The sequence below is a fragment of the Apis mellifera genome, linkage group LG5 (assembly GCF_003254395.2).
Source record: "Apis mellifera strain DH4 linkage group LG5, Amel_HAv3.1, whole genome shotgun sequence".
Classification (NCBI taxonomy): domain Eukaryota; kingdom Metazoa; phylum Arthropoda; class Insecta; order Hymenoptera; family Apidae; genus Apis; species Apis mellifera.
In genome coordinates, this window is record NC_037642.1 from 8,841,632 (window position 1) to 8,862,855 (window position 21,224).

The 21,224-nt window shown below is 44.0% G+C and overlaps 3 protein-coding genes and 1 non-coding gene across 5 annotated transcripts in view; 3 read left to right on the top strand and 1 right to left on the bottom strand.

The window, feature by feature from the left end:
- Nucleotides 1-113: 113 nt before the first annotated feature.
- On the top strand, nucleotides 114-1,325 carry LOC724369 (40S ribosomal protein S25). The gene is made up of 3 exons (XM_006565582.3): nucleotides 114-135; nucleotides 695-787; nucleotides 1,006-1,325. Exons 1-3 carry the CDS (start codon nucleotides 133-135, stop codon nucleotides 1,267-1,269), a joined length of 360 nt encoding a protein of 119 aa, XP_006565645.2. The 5' UTR covers nucleotides 114-132; the 3' UTR covers nucleotides 1,270-1,325.
- On the top strand, nucleotides 850-918 carry LOC113218815. The gene has a single exon (XR_003304761.1). It is a non-coding gene; the product is annotated as a small nucleolar RNA SNORD57 (small nucleolar RNA).
- A 321-nt stretch (nucleotides 1,326-1,646) lies between the features above and the next one.
- LOC411093 (testis-specific serine/threonine-protein kinase 1) lies at nucleotides 1,647-3,817 on the top strand. 2 transcript variants are annotated; one of them, XM_006565572.3, is made up of 4 exons: nucleotides 1,647-2,045; nucleotides 2,331-2,504; nucleotides 2,567-3,232; nucleotides 3,322-3,817. In XM_006565572.3, exons 1-4 carry the CDS (start codon nucleotides 1,962-1,964, stop codon nucleotides 3,487-3,489), a joined length of 1,092 nt encoding a protein of 363 aa, XP_006565635.1. In that variant the 5' UTR covers nucleotides 1,647-1,961; the 3' UTR covers nucleotides 3,490-3,817. The 2 variants fall into 2 exon arrangements, with proteins under 2 accessions (XP_006565635.1, XP_026296849.1); XM_026441064.1 differs by lacking the exon at nucleotides 2,331-2,504 and having other exon boundaries at nucleotides 1,703-1,846; nucleotides 1,933-2,045; nucleotides 3,322-3,553.
- The window catches only part of LOC408836 (unc-112-related protein), a 36,178-nt gene continuing 18,669 nt past the window's right edge, over nucleotides 3,716-21,224 (bottom strand). Inside the window, exons 2-8 of the mRNA XM_392367.7 lie at nucleotides 8,466-8,699; nucleotides 7,438-7,706; nucleotides 6,647-7,066; nucleotides 5,545-5,973; nucleotides 5,208-5,420; nucleotides 4,909-5,145; nucleotides 3,716-4,824 (exon numbers count right to left, since the gene is read on the bottom strand). Of these exons, the coding sequence (XP_392367.3) occupies nucleotides 4,624-4,824; nucleotides 4,909-5,145; nucleotides 5,208-5,420; nucleotides 5,545-5,973; nucleotides 6,647-7,066; nucleotides 7,438-7,706; nucleotides 8,466-8,699 (2,003 nt within the window). The 3' untranslated portion in view covers nucleotides 3,716-4,623. The remainder of the gene's footprint in view (nucleotides 4,825-4,908; nucleotides 5,146-5,207; nucleotides 5,421-5,544; nucleotides 5,974-6,646; nucleotides 7,067-7,437; nucleotides 7,707-8,465; nucleotides 8,700-21,224) is intronic.

A 21,224-nucleotide genomic window follows, 5' to 3' on the forward strand; every position in this document is an offset into this window, starting at 1 on the left:
CATTTTTTAAATTTTTAATTCTTTTGGAAATAATATTTATTAATGTAGTGAATTGTAGATAGCGCTGAATGTAACGAGCATTCAAAATGGCGATATACGCACTTCCCTTTTCTTTCGTAGTCGACAGCCATCATGGTGAGTATTTGCGAAAGAAATATTTTAATTACGTTTTAATAGTATTTATCTTATAAGTTTCGTAATAAAAAATTACTTTGTTATATAGTGCAGTGATATTATTTCAAGAATTAATTTACAAGTTTTGTATGAATTTTATATATGCCTCTAAGTAGATAACCTTTCTCGATGATTTCATCCACATGGTGTATACGTGTAATGCAAAAAAGATATCTTATTTGAATATCATTACATTCAATTAAAGTATGCTTTCGTTAACTTTATAGAATTATATTAATTTTTATGCATTATATATAATAAAAAATATTGTTTCCATTAAGAAATCATAACTTCTCTTGTCGTCTCAAATGTTTTGTTGACATTGTGAAGAATTATTGACAAAATAATTATGTACGAATTAATATTTTCTTTGATCAATTATTATGATGATTAAAACTCATTCTTGATTAAATTCATGATAGTATAATATTGATTTAATGAGCCTGATCAATATATATTATTTAATTATAGTATTTATTTTTTTTGTGAATATTTGTTGTAATTTCATTTAATATTTCAGCCGCCTAAAAAGGATACAAAAGGATCTTCAAAACAACCACAAAAAACACAAAAGAAAAAAGAGGGAGGATCTGGTGGCAAAGCTAAGAAAAAGGTTAGTATCATAGATATTTATTTAGAATAATAATTTATAAATATAACTTTATAAAATAAAATATTATATGATGAATACTTATAAGCTTGATAAATCGTGGAAGTAAAAAGCTGATTTAATGAGCCTGATATACATATATATATGTATTATAATAAATAAATTTAAGTAGATGAACATGAATATACTTAAAATTTTTTATTTATTTTTTTTTATCGTAGAAGTGGTCCAAAGGAAAAGTACGTGACAAGTTAAACAATCAAGTATTGTTTGATAAAAGCACATATGAAAAATTGCTGAAGGAAGTACCACAATATAAATTGATCACACCATCCATTGTTAGTGAAAGGTTAAAAATTCGTGGATCACTTGCAAGGAGAGCATTGATTGAATTGCAACAAAAGGGACTTATTAAACAAGTTGTACAGCATCATGCACAGTTAATTTACACACGTACTACTAAGGGTGACGATCCAGCTGCGTAATTTGTTTTTACGCAATGTATAATACCATTTAATAAAAAACATCATATAAATATAAATATTGATTTATTTCAAATCAAAAATATGAAAGACACATCGCAAAAATGAAAGGTATCTTAATTTTTAATCATGTCTTAACCTATTAATCGAATTAGAAAAAAAAAAAATATAATATATTTAGTAAAATATACCGTGTGTTTTTAAATGTATTACGTACGACGTGAATATGCTTTAAAATCGAATCTAAGTATGGCGAAATCGCACTCGCGAATCGATCGTTCGTTGTTTTTAAATATAATGGCTGTGTTCGAATGAGACACGGATCTTTTCCTCTGCCCCGTTCCGTACCAGGTACAAGCTGGTGTCGCTCAAAATTCTAGTGCACGCAGCCATTTGAAATGACAGAACGGTTCCCCGACTCGGGTTCATCGACGTGATATTCAGCGAGGCGTCCTTCGGCTCCTTGCGGAGCGCGAATTGCAGATCTCTAACAACAAAATTGATCAAATCACGTTCAAGGAAGGTGCGGGTAGACGTTTCAAAGGGGGAAAACTTGTCAGCGATATAGAATAAAAAAGAAGTAAGTTTTAGGTGTAAAGGAACGGAAGAAGAAGAAAGGGTGTGCAAAGAAGAAGAAAGAAAAAAGAATCAGTTATCTGTTATCAGGATCCGAAGTCCAATGAAGATCCACTGGCATGGCCACGCAACTCAGCCCCCGAAATTCGGAGGTGAACGCTCTTGAGCAGCGGGGCTATCTTATTGGCAAAAAAATCGGACAGGTTATTTACCTCCAACCCTGTATTCCCTACCTGTTCGTTAACCTCTTTCATTTCCCCTCTACCTGCTTCTTACATTCCTTCTACAATATTGCGTCGTTTGTTTCTTTTTAAACTGTAGATTCTCTCTCAATTACTCGTGTTCTCATTTCTTTCGTTGAACGTTTAACTCTTTTTTCTTTTTTTTTTTTTTTTTATTTTTACTTTATATTTTTTTTTACATTTTATAAGTTGAATTGTTTTTATTTTACCGAATAATTACTCTTAAAGGCAAACTGGAATTTTTAGGGCTCGTATGCGACCGTACACCTGGCCGAATATGTGGACGGGACGAGCTCAAAGAAATTGCGATTAGCCTGTAAGATATTCGACAAAGAGAAAGCACCGCTTGATTTCCTCAACAAGTTCTTTCCTCGTGAACTCGAAATCCTTACAAAGATCGAAAATCCCCATATCATTCAAGTAAGATGTCCATACAAAGAGAACAATACGTTACTTAACATTGGATAAAAAAAAAATTACAGGTGCACAGTATATTACAGCGTGGTCCAAGAGTGTTCATATTTATGCGTTATGCGGACAATGGTGATCTCCTGGACTTTGTAAAACGGAATGGTGTTGTACCGGAACAACAATCAAAGCTCTGGTTCAGACAGATGGCTTCCGGTCTGCACTATCTTCATGGAAAAAATATCGCCCATCGTGATCTTAAATGCGAGAACATTTTGTTATCCAGGAAGTTCAATGTGAAGCTTGCAGACTTTGGTTTCGCGAGATTCTGCGTTGACCATGAGGGAAGGCGCGTTCTTAGCGAGACCTATTGTGGCTCCGCGGCATATGCAGCACCGGAAGTTGTTTCCGGTACCCCCTATAACCCGAAACTGGCCGACGTCTGGTCGCTTGGGATAATCCTATTTATCATGCTAAATGCCTCCATGCCTTTTGACGATTCGAATTTGAAGAAGCTGTTGAAAGACCAAATGTCGAGGAACTGGATGTTTCGATCGCGAGTGCGGGAAACAGTTTCTGCGCTTGCAAAGAGCATTGTCAAACATATCCTAGAACCAGATATTACTTTAAGGTTAACGTTGGAAAGGGTTCTAGGCCACGAGTGGGTACGCACTAAAAAGGAGAAGCCTGGATCTCTTACCGGTCGATTAGTACATTCAGCACCGCCTATTCACGCACAGGTGGTTGATCATTTACATTTACAATAAGAAAAAAAAATTTTAATATATTTTGCGTTCCCATGTTTTTCGATTCTTTTAATTTATATTAGACTTGTGGAGGTGGAGGAAATTTAGTCGGGGCAGGAGCTGCAGGTAACGTACCCGTGGTATTAAGAGGTCTACCTTCGTTCAAGAATGCTGACAATCAAAATCATGGTAATGCCGTAAAGTCTACGGACAATCCGGGTAAAGATACACAATTGTCCGCCATTGAGTGAAGAAACATGGGACCGACAAGGATGAACCAGCGTCGTTCGTACGTCGAACGTCGACGAACACACGAATGTTTATAATATATTTTTTTACTTTCCTGATTATTGTTGATCTATACATGGTTTTTAATAACGCATTTCTTTTAATAAAAAAATATCACTATCAATTTTAATCGTGGCTAAAATTATGTGAACAGCAATTTACTATAAATCGGAAATAAATCTAAAAAAATGATAATAATTAAATTTATTGTACAACTAGCATCTATCAATATACAAAACTATAATTTTTACACGTTCGAAAACGTGATATATATATATATATATATATATATATATATATATATAAGAAGATAATATGTAACGGTACAAGTAAATATTTTTAATATATATAGTTTACATTAAAACAACAAATAATTTACACAATTTATATTAAAGATTATATTAATCTTCGCGTCTAAGTCAATCTCGGTCAGCATAGCACCCCTGATGTTAAAAACTACACGTATATTTTGCCTGAAAGAGGTTGACTTGGCGAGAAAAAAAAAAAAATTATAAAGAATATTATCTAATGAGGTTGAGTCTAGAGGGCAGCTCGAATATAACATGCTTATCTGTAAAAATATTAATTAGTTCGTGATCTTTAACAACATTGCGTGTAGAAAAGGGCGCGGTTTAGTCTGATCGAATCTTGTGCGTGTTTTACATTTATGTTCTACGTAACAAGACATCGGTAAATATTATTTTGCGATCATATACAAAATTCGCTATTAACCCGCTATTAAATTGCTTTACAAACTTTTTTTTATCTTCAGGTTACAATGGTTCGACCTTCTCGTACTTCAGGTGAACGATTAATTCGCTAAAAACGATTAATTTCCTATGTGAAATAAAACTTACACTCTTAACGAGCGCGGCAATTGTATACAAACGATACAATTTCTCTATTTACAAATACTTTAACAAAACGTCTAAAGTTATATTTAAGTATTTTTTACAAATGTCAACCAACGTGTCTCGTTGTTTCTCAGATCAGAGCTTTCCGTTTCCACGTATGACAACAAAATTATGCTTCGATAAATGTAAGTTTTTTTTTTTTTTTTAAAGAAATATCATCTCACGTCAATTTCTCACGACTCGTTAAACCCATCCACCGGTTAGTTTATGAAACATCTCTTCGTTCAACGTTTGATTCGCCTCCTTCGATCGCATCGACAAAAATATATATCCTCCGATGAACTCGTGAACAACTTTACAGTCTGCGGACTGACACTCAAAGATAATGTTCTCTTCTTCGAATTGGACCATCATATGTTTCACTTCCCAGTTTACGTTCCATGCCTGTACAAATAAGATATCGATAACAGAAAATCTTTATCCAGATCTAAAACTTCTTCTAAACTGTTTGTAGAGAGATCCACTTACCTTCATCGTGTTGTATCTCCAAGTTTTCAAGTGATCACCACTGTGCAGCTCCATCCGCATCAGCCTATTATTAGCGATACCCAACAGTTCGTCCTTGCTCTTCGCGGTGAATCTGACTACGAAGAGAGAGATCCCATACTCGGGAAGAGATTGCCAGGCTTTGATGTAATTCAATTTGGCCTCGATCAAAGGTAGATCCTTAACGTTGGCGTGCGCTTCTAAAATCCTCTGGACCAACTACGGGAAACGATCAAAGTGAATAAAGGATCGTTCGATATAAACATACCTACGAAACATACCTTTCCTTTGAACTTTTTCACGAATCTGGGAGCAACGTAATCCTCGGGCACGATGTCAAGAGCGTTTGGATTGATCGCAGGTGCAGGGGCGGGCCTCTGCAGTTGCAAGAAGGCAGTGATACTGTTTACCTCGCTTTCGTAAGAAGCGTCTGCGAGGGAGCGACCCTTGGCTGCCAATCTACACGCTGCCATCCATTTAGCGTATTGCTGTTCCTATAATAGTTACCAGAGAATTTAATAATTTTCATCATCCAGTGACGGTAATCGATAATTAATTTCTCCACCAGAGAAGAATTTAATTAAATGTTGGCGTAGACGAAGGCGGGGCTAGACTCACGTTGTCGCATCTGATCCACATCTCGGTCATGCCCTCGGCACTAGGCACCTCCAACCTGATTCCATAGCGACCTTGCGAGAGATGGACATCGGGCGTGACCTCGCATCCACGCAAATTGATCACGTGGGCAGGCGACTCGGCACTGTTGGTCTCCTCCCGGCTCTTGTACAGTCTCAACTGAAGGTCCCTGCACGTGACCCAATAGCGTTTGAACGCCTTCAAGGTGAAACGTTTGGGCTTCAAGAAACGCAGGTAGTCGCACAACTCGGGCACTTGAGTGATGTCGCTGGGCCCGTTACTGATGTTACTGCCCTCGAGGGTCACTTGGAGATCCGTCAAGGCTGCGTCAATGTCGTCCTCGATCGGGGAGGCGGCGCCATTGCTGTCGTAACTCGGCTGCGGTACACTCGCCTGAAGATTCACTTGCACCTGCGGACACGGAATACAAATGCGTGACCGACGCCCGTCTTTCGCTTCTACCTTGGCATACGAGCTCCTCTCCTCTCTTCTCTTCTCTTCGTTTCTCTCTTTTTTTCATCCGATAACCGTGACGCGATTAATCGGTAGAAACCGGTAGGCGGTGTAATCGGAAAAACGACGCGAACGTTTTCTCGATTCGATTTAAGGAAACGAGATTTGCATACGAGAAATAAACTGTGCGCGCGGAGGCGATTTATCGTAGGGGCGTAGAATGCCTTTAATTGGCCAACTTCCATGCGATCGAGCTTGTCGCAACTTTACTTTCTATCGTTTCTTTTTTTTTTCTTTTATTTTTATTCTCTTTATCCCGATAACCCGATTCTTTCCTCCTTCGATCCTTCGAAAGGAACGAGCTCCTAAAGCTGCGAGCTCTCGTGTCATCTCGTGCCAACTATTTCCGTTCCATCGTTCGCCGAGACCAATTCTGTACGTATATATAGATCGATCCGGTCGACGAGGGCCGGATGTTTGGATCGTGAAAACTTTAGCCGCGTAAACAATCGCGCAGCTGGCCCATCCTAGCGTGGTATACCCGCGCGAATCCCGGCGACCGGAAAGGGTTAATGGAACTGTTACATCCGAGAGCTGTGCAAAGGGGAAGGGATAACGCGGGGGATTATACCTGCAACGCAGCGAACATGAGCATCTCCTCCTCGGTGCAGTCGATCTCCTCGGCGAGCAGCTGCCATTTGGCCTGCTCGTAAATCATGTTGATCCTGACGGCGTCGGTTTTCGGGTTGAGGTCGTAGAACGAATAGAACTTGAACTTCAACCTGAGGGTGTCGAATTCGCGTATACCCTGCTCCATGATCGACAAGGATGAATCGAGCCATGCGACGTTCATTCTTGCTCGCTCCACGAGATTCTTCGGCCTGATCAACTTTGCCCTCACCTCGGGCGAGATGGTGGCAGGGCTCTGGGCCAACGACTCGGACAATCCGCCGTTCAACACCTCTAAACTCATGGTACTGTTGTTAGCATTGAACGAGCCGGTGCTACCGAAACCTGACGAGTTGTTGTTCCTCTTCCAGGTGCCGGTTTGCTGGAAGAAACCCAATCAAACGGGGGAAACGTGAGTCCGCGTGGTTTGGGTGCAACGAGATTGCGCTCGTAACCGAGCAATAAATACACCATAATGACCACCGCCGGCTGGAAAAACGACCCTCTCGCGAGACGCAAATTAGTTTTCTGAACGATTCCGTAAGCCCCGTAATGATAGGCCAATATCGATAAATCATAGCCACGGCAATCGGGTCGGTCGGTCGGTCGGGGGGATTATTTATTACCATAACAGGTCCGGCTCTCTCTCTCTCAACAGATACTACTTTCGATCTATCTATCTTCTCCCCTATCTTTGGATTTAGATTATCCACCACCGACGGTGCGTTTCAAAATCCAGAGATTCGTACTCACAGAGACGGGCGAGCTGATCGGCGTGCTGTGGTTTCTGTTGTTGGGTGTGACCGGCGCGCACATGAAAGGGCTGCTCTGATCCAGGCTGCCCGTCGATCCCCTGGGACTTTGGCTCACCGGGATGAACGTGTTCGTATCCGCTGGAACGTTCCAATGCCCGTTCTTCTGGTTCTCGATCTTCTTCTTAGCCGGCAGATCTTTCAAATTGTATTTCAGATGATTCGGCTCGAGCGGTTTGCAGAACGACAACTCCTCCGGGTGTCTGATACCTAAATCATTTTCATCATCGATAAACAATTTATATTGTCAATTTATATTGTTTCAATCTACCCAAGTTATTTCGATTTAATTCGAATATATAATGCGAAATTTGTTTGGTTTGATGAAATTTGCATGCATTTTTTTTTTCACGGTAATTTGTTCGTTCCAAGGAAATAACTAAATGGTTGTTCGTTACCATGTCTATTTACGAGTATGACACGAGTCAGGCTATCGACGAGGTCATCTGTCCGCGACAAAAAACAAGTAAGAAGACGTAATAACGGTTACATCAACGCAAATAAATTAACTCGACGCGTTTGAAATTTCTTCTTATATATATATGTATATATTCATAATAAGTTACATCACGAAATCGTGATTAATTATCCTTTCCAGATCGCGTCGCTCGACGAAAAAATATATTCTTCGGTACTTTTCCAAATTACTTAAAGCAAGGCGACGCGATACAATGCCTTCATTATCGCGGCGAACCACTTCCTTGATTAAAAAAGCTGGCCGTTAGAATAGCCACGCTTCGCACGAAGACTCCCCGTGACCTTCGCGTGACTGCGAATTTAACAATTTTGTTTCATTATCGGGACTAATTAGCACCGTTGTCTCACCGTGCGAACTAACCGCCTGGCTTTAATCCTGATTCGCGTTAATTGTCTTGGATGGAATCCTTGCGGATTCAAAATTGAATCGAGTTCGTTTAATTGTCATCCGTTATATTCATATATATATAACGAAAAAGGAGAAAAGCTCACCTAATTCCTTGCATAAATTGATCACGGCGTTGAACGTTTTCACAGAGAAGTCGACCTTGCAATCGAGGCAGCGCATATCGGGCAGTTGGACTCTCAGAGTTTTGTGCATCGGTGTGAAGTGAAGGAGGGCATCGGCTGCGACCCCGTACTGGTCCAGAGTGCTTCTCGTTCTCGTCAACCAGTGATTCCTCTCCGGCCACCATAACGCGTGATCCGACCAGTCCATGGCGATGTCTGCATGAACAGAACGAGAAGGGGTATATGAAAATATTGTCGCTCTCGTCGATTCCATTTACGAAGATGGACACGGTCGATTGTTTAATGCTTCTCGAAGGGAGGTAAGCCAGCCGTCAATTTACGTCAATGAAGATCCAACGCGCGCGTTTATTCCCTTCATCGTCGGCCGGCCCCCTTTGACCGGTTCGCGATCCCGGAAACAGAAAACACCCCTAATTGGAGAGAAACGTATCTGGGGTCATTTATCCCCGGATGGGGACTCGAAACGATGTGCAGGATGGGTGAGTTTATCTCTCGAATCTGATCTAGAAGCAAGCTATTCGAGCTATCCGAATCGAAAGGAGAAATTGAAACGGATTTGTCTCGTTACGCCATAATCTTCTTGTACTTTTTCATTTCGAAGAATGGTTAAGTTAAGTAAGGTTTGCTAGGGACGACTTTGTACATTCCACGCAATAACTCCGTAGATTTAATTTCTCTTGCGGTTGCGAATGTACGACTTCCCAAGTCGGTCTCCGACCGCAGTCTTAAACCCTCGTCCTCGTCACGATACTTTGGCCAGTGTCTCCGTGTTTTTCTTTCCACCCGGGCCCCGTATCCGGGACATGTGCGTCAGCGTTTCATGACGCTTCCTATCCGGGCCTCGTTCGATGATTTACACACACACACACACACACACATACGCACACTATCGGGCTTTACAACCACGTGGTCGTACCGTGCGTCCTGTTATCGCCATGTGGAATTAATATAGAAACCGGTTATCGGTTTATTTCTAAAATTCAACGCCTGGAATATTCTACGATTCTTCAATACACGCTTCCTCCTATTTTCCTGTTATAAATCAATCGTAGATTTGGGCGTGTCAGCTCGGCTGGAAGAATCAGATCCCTTTCAACGAAATTCATCCGTGAATCGAAATTCGGATAGCTCAATTAAGAAGACCAGTAGAAGTAAATCAATCGTCTCGATTCCAATCCTAGATAATCCGTAAAATCGGAATTTGGATGGATGGAGATTCAGCGAGGAACAGATCGGATCGTCTACCCTCCCTCCTGTCATTCCCTCGTGAATCGGAATGCTATTATTCCCCGCAATGTCGAAGACCCCTCTAATTGCCGGGAGTCAAGGTATTGCCGTCACGATCCACTAATTACGAGCTCCCTCGAGTGTCCGTGGTAACTGTTGCGAAGATAAAATCTTCGGGGGAAGGGGCGCGACATGAAAGGGTCCCGGAGGAGGGGCGGTTGGTGCGTCTTGCCACGCTTCAAAAGACTTCCTCGTACGTTTGTCTCGCGCACAGAAGTCCACGGCACAATTCGAGCCTCCCTCTTCCTCTCGCTCGTCGTCGAGTGGGTCTCCTCCTCCTTTCCTTCCCTTCGATTCGCGTCAACGTCCCTCTGAACCCGGGAAGAAGCAGAGTAGTTACAACGAACCTTTGAGAATCGGTACATACACAAGGTTTTCGCAAACACGTCTCTCCACTCACACTCGCGAGCAGTCGAAGATATTTGTCCCGGACTTTGCACTCCCTTCGCCCCCCTTCTGCGTCCATTCTTTCGCACGAGCAGAAAGGCGGAAAGAAGGAAGGAGAGAGAAAAAAAGACAAAGAGGCAGCGAGATAAAGAGATGGAGAGGAAGGGAGAAAGAAAATAGCGACACAACCCCTTGTACACGGGAAGACGTCGACAAGGGTTGTCGGCTGGCTCAAGGGTTTCATCCCTCGCCGCCTCTCGAAACGGGGAAAACCGGTCCGTTTCTGCTGCTGCTGGCGGGGAAACACGCACGACCAGATACACCGTACACACGTGTGTCGGTGAAAAACAAATTTTCACAGCTGTGTTCCGCTTCGTGTCCCGCTCGATTTAACGACTCGAAATCCCGAAAATCCGTGCCACTCCTCCGACCGAGCATCGTTTAAACCGGCTATTAGGACGACCACATGGTGGACGGGGCGACTATTCGAGGGTGTGAATTGGATTCCCGGTAGCAGCGCGTGGTTCTCAAATTCTTCGAGCGGTTGACAGCCGGACCTTGCTCGATCCATTTTTTTACGCCAGAATTTTTGGTGCGCGTGCACACCACACGTTCTTCCCACCGTCGAAAGAAACGAAAGAAACGATCTCTCGCCGCAGCTGCGTCCTGGAACGATGTATACCAACCACCTTCCGTTCTTTGCGCCCCGAAAAATATCTACAATTACATTTCGTAGGATATTTATTAAGAAAATTCCTTCGAGATTCGAGCGAAGATCTCGTCCATTCTCCGCGGTTGGAATCATTCCAAACAATGAGGGTGATTTCGTCGAGGTCCCACAGTTCTCTCCCATCCTTTCTCATGCCATCCGAGATATCTGGTCTTTTCTATGCGCGAGAGGCATCGCGAGCCGCGCGACGAATTCAAAGGACGTTAACGGGATGATCTCCTCCAGCAGTTGACCCAACGCAGTTTTCACGCACCGTTACGTCGCAACGACGAGGATGGCTCGTCGCAACGCGCGTGGTGGCGCCCGATTCGAGGGGAGGAGGCCCCAGCGAGAGGGAGAGTGTGTGCAGCTGCGGTCTATAAATATTTCGCGAATTTTAGCACTCGTCGCGAGGGCTCCGCTCTCTCGCCGATCGAGAGAGAACATTTCTTTTTTTTTTTGGGAGATCCTTCGACGCGCGCCCACGCGATCTTTTTAATCGACCAACAGCGACGAAACGAAACGAGAGGAGAGGAGGGAGGGAGGGAGAGGGCACGTTCCATGCAGGAGAGAGGGAGTTTCTCGCGTGGAGGAAAACAATGCAGGAACAATGCCAACGGGAGAATGACTTTGAAATCGTCTCTGCGCATTCCGCTCGTCGACGACTAGCAGCCATGTTACAACACAGCCGGTTACAGCTACCTACGACGCGTTTAGTATGCATTGTCTTCCGTTACGACTGCCGCGAGGTGGAATCATTGTGGTCGGGTCGCGACCACTTACGAGATATTAACCGACGCGTTGTCCTGATATAAAATATTCAATTAGACGTTCGTACACGGGACAATGTTGCGCATACGCTGCGAATAATTCGAAAGTTCGTATGCAAATCGGTCGTTCGATTCGATCGACTCCCCCTCTCCGATTTATAAAGGATCGAGGGGTTCAAGGGAAAATGAAATTCCGAAATATCGCAGTTCGTCTACCTCTTGAACCTTGCTTCCGAATTAACTACTTTATCACGCGTGTATAATAAATTTAAATAGGTGTTTGATTTATAAATGTTGGCACAAGGGTTATTGCGATGCACAGGAAGGAGGAAACGGAGAGGGAAGATGAACTAATTTCTACTACTGTTTCTTTTCAACTTGTTCTCGTTACAACGAACCTTCTTTCTTTATGAAAAAACACTTCTGCCATTTATCATTTTACGACACCGAATGAACGATTGTGCACGGCAACGACCGCGTTTGAACAATAGCGTAGTAGGTTACGCTCGCATTTGCAAGGATGCGGCACGACATTTAGAATAACGGATAACGCCTAGACGTTATAACGTTGGAGGAAGTTGAACCGTGAAAAGTGCAACGAACGATGCTCGATGCAACACGTCGAGTTTTTAAGTGGGACTGTCGTCGTTTAAAAAGCGGTCGGATATATTTCTCGAAAATCGAACGATCGATCGACCGACAAGAGTCGGACAATGGAGGAAATGTAAGCTGGAGGAAACCGTGGCGATTCGTCGACGAGAAAATGTTCTTTGCATAACAACGAGGGATCGATGTGTGTATGCGGTGTACCGCTAGGAGTGGCACCGTGACACACTAAAGAGAAAAACGACGTCTCTTCCAGGTCGCTTTGTTGCTCGTGCCAGTGACCGGAAACGAGTCGCGAGTGCGAAAACATCTTTTCGCCCAGATCAATCCTTCTCGTCACTCAGGAGATCAAGAGAACGCTTTGGTTGCTCGCTACAAGGCTGCTTCAATTATCGTTGCTAGCTCTAAATCTAAGAATCGTATTAATCGTCGATTCAATTATTACTTTTTCGAACCGCCGATTAATTCAATACTGCAATTTATTTTCGAGGAACTCGAAGAAAGTGTTCGATGATGGAGTTGGAAGCTCGATTCTCTATACGTGGCCCCTCGTCGCGAGTGAATCTATTTCGGTAGGGGCACGTTTCGAGTAAATACAGCCGGGCGTAAATCCGAGAGGCCGACATAGCGGAACGATTCCAATGAAACGCGCGCGTGTTTTCGCAAGATTCCATAGAAACGCGAGTATCTTGGCAACAATCTACGGAACACGCCGCCTACGGAATCTTGGAATCTGGAATTCGTTTCGCGAATCTCGAGCGAAAGAGTACAGATAAAAATTTCGTCTCGTTCGAGGATGAATTCGAAAGAGAATCGAGGCGTAAATTGCGGTACGTGATCAAGAATTCCGTAAAGCGGGGAAGTAATTTGAATAATTAATCGCGGATCGCATTGATATTGCACGCGGCACCTGTCTCCCCTTCGTGGAATTGTCTCCTCGATCGAATCGATCGCGAAATCTTCGAGAGAAATTGCTCTGCGCCGTCATTACAGGGCCGCTTCTTCTCTCGGCCGAAAATTTATCACCCTGCCTCCTCGCACCGCCCAACTTCTTTGCTGAAATATTTGTGTCCTCCTCGATGTGATAAAAAAGAAAAAGGCAACGTGGATTGAACTTTGCTCAGACTTATAAATGGCAACTCGTATTCGCCATTTATAACTCTAAAACTCGGAACTTATTTACCTGTAAAGAGTGGACAAAAATACTGACTCGAGTTCGATTATAGCAAATTAGCTAATTATAGTAAATTATAGTAAATTAGAGCAAGTAAAATTATTTGGCTTTTGCAGTTTAAAATTTAATTGTTCGGGTAACAATCGGGGAAAGTATAACGAGGTAACTGGGTCGAGTTACGTTCATGTTTTTCTCGATGCAGCGAATACCTGCGATACCGAAACGATCGTTTCCGATTGAATTGCGCAAGTAGGGACACGCATCGCGGTGATTATAATCGCGTTCCACTGTATACAAGCACTCGTTATCGTGTTCGTTATCAAACCGTGTCTGTCCGTGTCACAAGCGTCGATCCTCGAGCACAAGGTACAGTGTCAACAGCTGACCAAGCGGATCTGTATAACGTAGGCTCGTAACGTAAACCTCGTTAAACGTTCTCGACGATTCCCCGACGATGGACTCTCCCATTCTCTCTCTCTCTCCGTTTCCACGCATAATCCTTTCAACGGCACGTGGCATCATCGTTTTGTCACGTAACGAAATGTTTTCTTTTAAAATACTCCAGCTTCTCGATGGAACTAGATTATCTCTCTAGTATATATATATATACACACGTAAATATTAAAAAGCACGGGAACCACGTGCCACGACTGTGTAAACGGAACGCAAAACGGGATCGAAGTCGTGTTTAAACCGGTAAACGGTTAATAAAGGGGCAAAACCCGTGGCGCACGTGGCATAACACATAACACCCCTTTCCTCAGGAACAAACGATCCTCGACGGAAGTCGCGATATAATATTATGATGTAATAATGGAGGAGGAGCGGCGACAATGGCCCCGCCAACCCCTTCCCCTCCGTCCGAGTTGCTGCGCGAAAAACCGAGGGGTTCCAGGGAACAGCCACAACCCTCTGTGGGTTGTGCGATTGTGCAAAGAAATGTGGGCCATTGAGAGGGAAGGGAGAGAGAGGGTTTAGAAGAACGCCGGCTCTGTCAACAGGACGAGCGATGCTCAGGGATGGATTTAACGAGTGGTGTGTTTGAAAAAAAAAAAGAAATCCAGATATACCAGATATATTTTTACTCCTCCAAGACATCAGTGGCTTTGCAGGATCTCGATTAGGAGTACGTGTACGAATGCTTTGTTCCGTGATTCCGATCGAAATGGATTCGAATTAATGAATTTTCTCTGGTGCATCCGTGCCTGCGTAAAATCATCGTGCAACCCCTCGCGGTTTTTTCGCCGATCTCCTTCTCCCTCTTTACCTCTGTTTGAAGGGATGGAGCATTGTCGAGTTACCCTCGACGAGCGAGGCACAAAGACGAAACTCGCGGAAACTCGCGTGGGGAGTCAGAAGGAAGTCCTGGCTTGTTTGGTACCAACGCCCCTTTGATTTCTCGGTCGATTAACCGTGGCGCCGCTTCTTCTCTCGGGACGAATGTTACGTAAAAACCAAGCGAATACTTTTTTTCTTCTTTCTGGAAGAAGGAATCTCCCTTCTGTATCGATTCGATTGGCGAGAACCGCCCCGTCGTTGATTCTGCACACCGAAACTCGTCCCTATATAAAATTCTTCTACCTATTTATATTGAACCTGTTTTAGAATTAATTGAGCATCGAGCAAATATGCGATAATTAAAATTAAAAAGCTTCTTTACACCGAAATTAATCTCGAGTATTCTCAAGACAAGGAGGAAACGAGGAAACGGAATGGTTCGAAAATAGAATGGAAATGGTATCTCTGAGAGGCGAGAAACTGCATACAGGTAATTCCCGACACGAATTTATTTCCTTTCACGGTGCCCGCAATGCGGCACCGCGACGGCACAAGAGATATGCAAATCGACCGGCCTCTACCTGTTGCGTTCTATTTAAACACTCGTCGTCCAGACTCGTGTCCTCGCGTTCGATCCACTTTCCCGTACCCAAACAATCCAAATAATTATCCCCGCGGATCGGAATTATGCAACACCGCGGTTATCACGCTGAAATCTTTCATCATGATGCACGAGCTTGATTCGCGGTGCGCTCCAGCCATTTGCCGGCCCTTAATTGTTCTAAAATAAGCACTGACTCAGACCGGGACGCGTTTAACCGAGTTTAATCCGTTTGTGGATGGATGGTTCGATCCAGAGCGCAACACCAATTCCCTCCGGGAAAGCGAGAAGCAAGAAACGCCTACAGATTCGATCCTCTTTCTCTCTCTCGACGATTTTTAACCGAGAAACTGAATCGTTTTCCTCCGGCTGATTGCCGGATGATAATTAACCGTTACGCATTCAACGAACAATCCGGGGTCGTCGAACGATCGGCCGACCGTCTCACGGCGGCTGAGAATGGAACAGTTAGATGATCCGTGAGAAGGAAACCGGTGGTGTAATAAAATGAACGTTTTAAAACGCTCGTTAGACCGTTCTGGGTGTTATCGCGTATGCCTTACCGTAACGAGCCGGCTCTTCCTCGAGAAGAGAAGAAGGGTTAGACAGAAGCGGTATAATGTCATGTGTGCATTTCGCGCGCATGGAACAATGGAGGTTAATTCGTTCGTATAGCTCTGCTTGACCTTTCTTGTTAGCGGATCGTGAGCGAAACGGTGAAATTGTACCACGTGATTATTCCTCGCGTAATTATTACGCAACGACAAATTAGGGAACGGGACAACGAAAGGGGAGCATAGTTTAATTGACCGAGCTTCGACGTTCGATCGATGAATAGTTGTGCCTTGGAAATAATTGGTAATCAGGCTGCGTTACGTTGCACGACGAGACATTGAAATTATCGTCGATGCCGTACTGGTCGATCCGCGTAAATCTGCGTCGCGTCCGACACATGCGTGGCGTGACGCAGTCATCTTTTCGACGGAAGACGAGAATCGTCTGGAATTCAGGCCTCGAAAATTCAAGTGTGTAGCCGCACACTTTAAATAACTCGAGCGATTACGCTTTATCTGACGGGTTCTGGGGGGCGTGTGTACGCGTAATTACGCACGCAACGCGCGTACACGCGTAGATGCGTATCGTCTATCGCGGCAGCCAGTGTCCCCCTTTACGATCCACTTTTGCCATCAACCGGCTATCGGTGACCCCGTTAGAATCATTGAATCTATATTCTCTATCTACGTTCTACGTGGAGCAACGGGTCCAGACAATTTTGCGTTTCAAAATTCAAGTCGTGCAAAGGCCTAGATTTTCTTAGAGAATTAAAAAAAAAAAAGAAACGAAGATACGTGTTTTGCTTTGTTTCTATCGTGACACGTTTGATAAAATGTATCATTAATTATTTGAAAGAATTTTCTTCCAATATAATTTGCGACTTTTGAAATTTCAATCAGAATCATTTTATTCGTTGCACACTTTACACACAACTTCACGTAGAAGAAATTGATGAACGAAGGGGAGAGAAAATTTTCTTCACGGAGGAAAATTCCGTGCAAACAGACGGAATGCAACAGGTGCCCGGTTAAAAATGTGTCGTGTTGCCGCGCCGTCTTTGTGATCGATCGTTTGATATTTTATTCTCGGAAAGCGTGGAGCAGAGAGGGAAGAGGCGAAACGAGCCGTGAACTCGACCATAAAAGGGTGGGCGTCTATGGGCATCGGATTGTCCATCCGTTTTTAGAAAAATCGCGGCGACGAAATCGTCCTATATGGCCGTTCGTTAGATTCTGACCAGATAAATCGGAAAAACGTGTACCACACACGTTCCGTGTACACGCGTGAAAACGCGCCCCCTACTACCGTCCAAGCTGGCAACTGGTAACACCAACGATGACGCTGCTACCTGTACGGACTTCCTCCCAGCGAATGAATGAATATGTATGCTGAATTTAATTAACGAGTCAAGGCCGTAACTGTTTCCGTTACGCACTCCGTGCTCCGTGCTTTCGGGCTTTCGTTCCGTGTCTCCACACTTTTCCCACACTTTTCCCTCCCCGTTTCTTAACGTTTTTCTTCCTCCCGTGAATAATTTCGTAATTTTGTAAGATGTAACAGAAGGAAGAACCTGTCACGGAACAAACGGTGCTATTGATCGTACGTGACAGGCGATGCAATCGTTCTTTACGAGCGGGTGGTCCGGACAGCGTGTGATTAGAACGTTTCATCCTGTTGGATCGTCCTGTAATATCGGAGTTTATTCGAACTTAGAAGAAATATGCGTTTCTTTTTCACGAAAAAAGTGTTCCTCACGAAGCGATAAATCATTTCGAAGTTGTTTATCGGAGCAGGAAACCAGGTGTTTGACACAGCTAGCAAGTTGGTTAGTTGTTACGATATTAAGCAAGATTGTGAATTTCTTAAGTGTGGGTGGCTCCCGTCTTTGTAGATAGAATCGGGTCAGGACGGAGCACTCCCTTCGTTCGATATCTATAAGAAGATGGATACAATAATGTGCAAAAGGACGAAAGAATCTGAATCTCTGTTTCGTTCGAACTCTTGAGATTAACAGCGACGAACACTTCGTTTTCATTTATTGAGAGGAGTAGAATCGAGGATTGAAGAATAAGAAATCCAGGCTTATTTCAAGTTTTATTTCGTGAAACGACGAGGCTTCGAAAATATATATATATGTACATATATAAGTGATAAAGAGACTTATCGATTTCGTTGACCTTTTACGCGAACAGATATATATATATGCGGGCGTGCCTAACGAGTTGAACCACTTTTTAACTGGAGGAATCCATACGGGCTAGACGTCGTTGGAATTCAATCGGCCAAATTAAATCGCACTCTCTTCCAATCGTTTTCGTTTCATCAAGCCTTTGATTTACTACTTAAATCGACTACTATTGCTGCTACTGCGTTTTTAAACTACGGGATAAACACGTTCTATACTCGATCAAATACAAATTTTTCACGATTCATCGTTTCATATTCACGTCCATCGATATCGCCATCTCTCTATTATTCTCCTTCCAACACTTCCGGCTCTTATATCCCATAACGGTAAGCCGATTTGCATTATTTGCTCACAACACGATTCGCTCTGCGATTTTCCACCTACGTTAAACTCGGCACAACGAGAGTGCGCTTCCTCGAGATACGCTTCCTCGTACGTAAACGGCTAGACACGGTGTACATCTCGTGGAATCGAAAGATGCACCCACGCGAGAGATGAAAGGTCAAAGCGGAGTCGCTACTTCGAGCAACTACACGCTCGAATTTTTCCCTTTCATAAATACAAACTTGATATCCCAAAGCAATAATCTCTCTGTCTGCCAAATTGGGCTCCCTCGCTCAATTACCAGCACAAATAAAAGTTATAGCGAGAGCGTCGCGACAACGATCTCGCGAGTGACGCGCAATTACATAGATGAAGAAGGAGGGAGCGGTTGAGCGTGTTTGCGAGAGAGAGGAGAGCACGAAGAGGGGAAAAAAAAAAAAGAGTAAGAGACACGGTGGAACTAAGGGAACGAAGGAGATAGAAAAGAGAGAGAGAAAGGGAGAGCAATAAATGTCGGAACAACGACCCCGCGATGGCTGCCCCCGACGGATCGTTCGCCTATTGCCGTCGAAATATCAACCACGAACGAATCGTTTCCATCCACGACTTGCAGAAACTGTCGAAAATCGAGCTCGATCTTGCCATGCTTTGGTCCGAGTGGAACAGAAGGCGATTCGAGGGAAGAACGTCGACCAGATTTTCGAGCGCACAATGGCCCATCAGTGAATTGCAATGCCAGAGGTGTCGGTCGCGATCGATGGCCGATCGAAGAAAGGATCGAGGACGTGCAACTTCCGGCAGGATCGAAATAACTTCGTCCGGGGGCTCGAGCTACGTGTGGCGCCTCCGAGTGACGCGAATGCATTTTATGGTAATTTTGATATTTGTGATCGTCGAGGTTAAGCGAGGATCGTGCTTTTCCTTTTTAATCCACAAGAAGGAAGGAGGAGAGGTATTTCAAGAATCGAGAATTAGCCAACGAAACGTTCCTAGCTTTTTCTGAAATATATTTTTTTTGAAATGTACGTGGGACGATGTATACAATTTGTTGAAAATTTATTATAAATTCGCGCGCTGCTCAACTCGTCCCGACGAGTTGTGGAAATGTCCGATCATCGATGAGGTGATGATCAACGTCATCCGAGATTCATTTGCATCCGACGTGAAGAAACTCCGTTCCAAAGTCGACGCGTCAGTTCCTTTTAATAAAAGCGGCCGGGCCAGTTTAAACGGAGATTTGCCGTTCTCGACGACCTTCGCGAAATCTGCGAAACTCCGGCGTTTGTTCTACTCCCCGGTCGGGAACATGGCGTCACACGATAATTTTGGTTTATGGCAACATCTCCGGTTCCTTATCCCGAAAAGAAACTGGGTCAAGCCGAGCCTATTTATAGGGCAGGCTTTGGAAAGGGTGTTGCAGAAACAGCGAAAGAGTGGGAGGAAGGAGGAGTGGGCTGGAGAAAACTATTATTGGAATCGGTATTTCTCGCATCCGCCCGATGAACACTCTCCTTCTTCCATCCTTGCAACGTCCATCCCCGATGAACAACACCTAAGAACAACCCCTCATTATCGCGCCGTTTCTATTCTATCCCCTTGGCTCGCCAATGGATCGAGGAGGATTCCCAGGGAGATGGTGGATCGCGCGAGTCAAATCGATTTCATCCATGGCCGAATACACGACTGATCCCCGTAACGATTTGCTTTTTCTTCCTATCCTCCCGCTCCGTGAAAGGGAAAACGAGCGGAAAACGGCGACGGCGGAAGACGGCGAATAGAGGGGGAGGGGAGGGGAGAATAGGGAAGGGAAGAGAGATTCTGCGACGGTCGGGAAGAAGGTGGCGCGTGAGAGAAAGAGGGAGGAGAGCCGCAATTAGTCGTTCCACGGGAAACGCACGCGGTAATGAGGCACGACCGGCTCGCACTTCCGGGACGTGGACGTTTCTACGGCCGCGAGAGAGGTTATTCCTCTTTTTTCTTTTTTCTTTTTTTTCTCGTTTCATTGTGCGCAACTTCCTCGCTTTCTCGAGGCAGCCGGGGAAAGAGGGGGGAGGGACGGTGGCACGATTGTTTCGTCGCCCCGGGCCATTGTGGACGAATCTGCTTTTTGTCGTCGCATCGGAAAGCGACGACTCGCTCTGATTATTACGACGATAATACCCCTTGAAATCGTCGTTGCGTGAAAGGATGCTGCTTTAACGACTTTTATCCCCGAATTTGATAGAATCGTGGAAAGAAAATTTCTTCTCTTACAATCTCGACCTCGACCTTTATATATATGTGTCTTGAAATATGATGGAGAAATATGATCGTCTCGATCGACACGATGTTGCACAGGCGTTATTAATCATCCACCACACAAATTTTATAATACTGTCGGCTGGGCTCGAGTCAAGCAATTTCAACGAGCGTAACGAGTGAGTTAACAAACGATTTCTTGTAAACGAGCAAAGATAGCTAATTAAGACGTTCGCAATATCCTCCTCGATCTTGAAAAAACGGGACGCTATCGTCTGGCGCTTCCACGTTCCATGAATGGATGCGTCAACGACTCTCCTCCATCGGATTGATATGGCTGCCGACGTTTCCGGTTTCAAGATATCGCTATAATCGCGCACGACTGCGAATAACATTTCTTCTCTGCGAGGAAAAGAAGAAATCTTGAATCGAGTCGTTCGATTTTGGCATTCGAAATGAAAAGTTTTCGCGATTTTTTATATCATCGACTCGAGCAAAATTTGATCGAATCTTTGATTAAAAGGATTATCGAGGGAAGAAGAAGAAGAAGAAGAAAAAATTGTTGGATGACGTAATGCGGCCGAGCGGCCATGCAAACTGGCG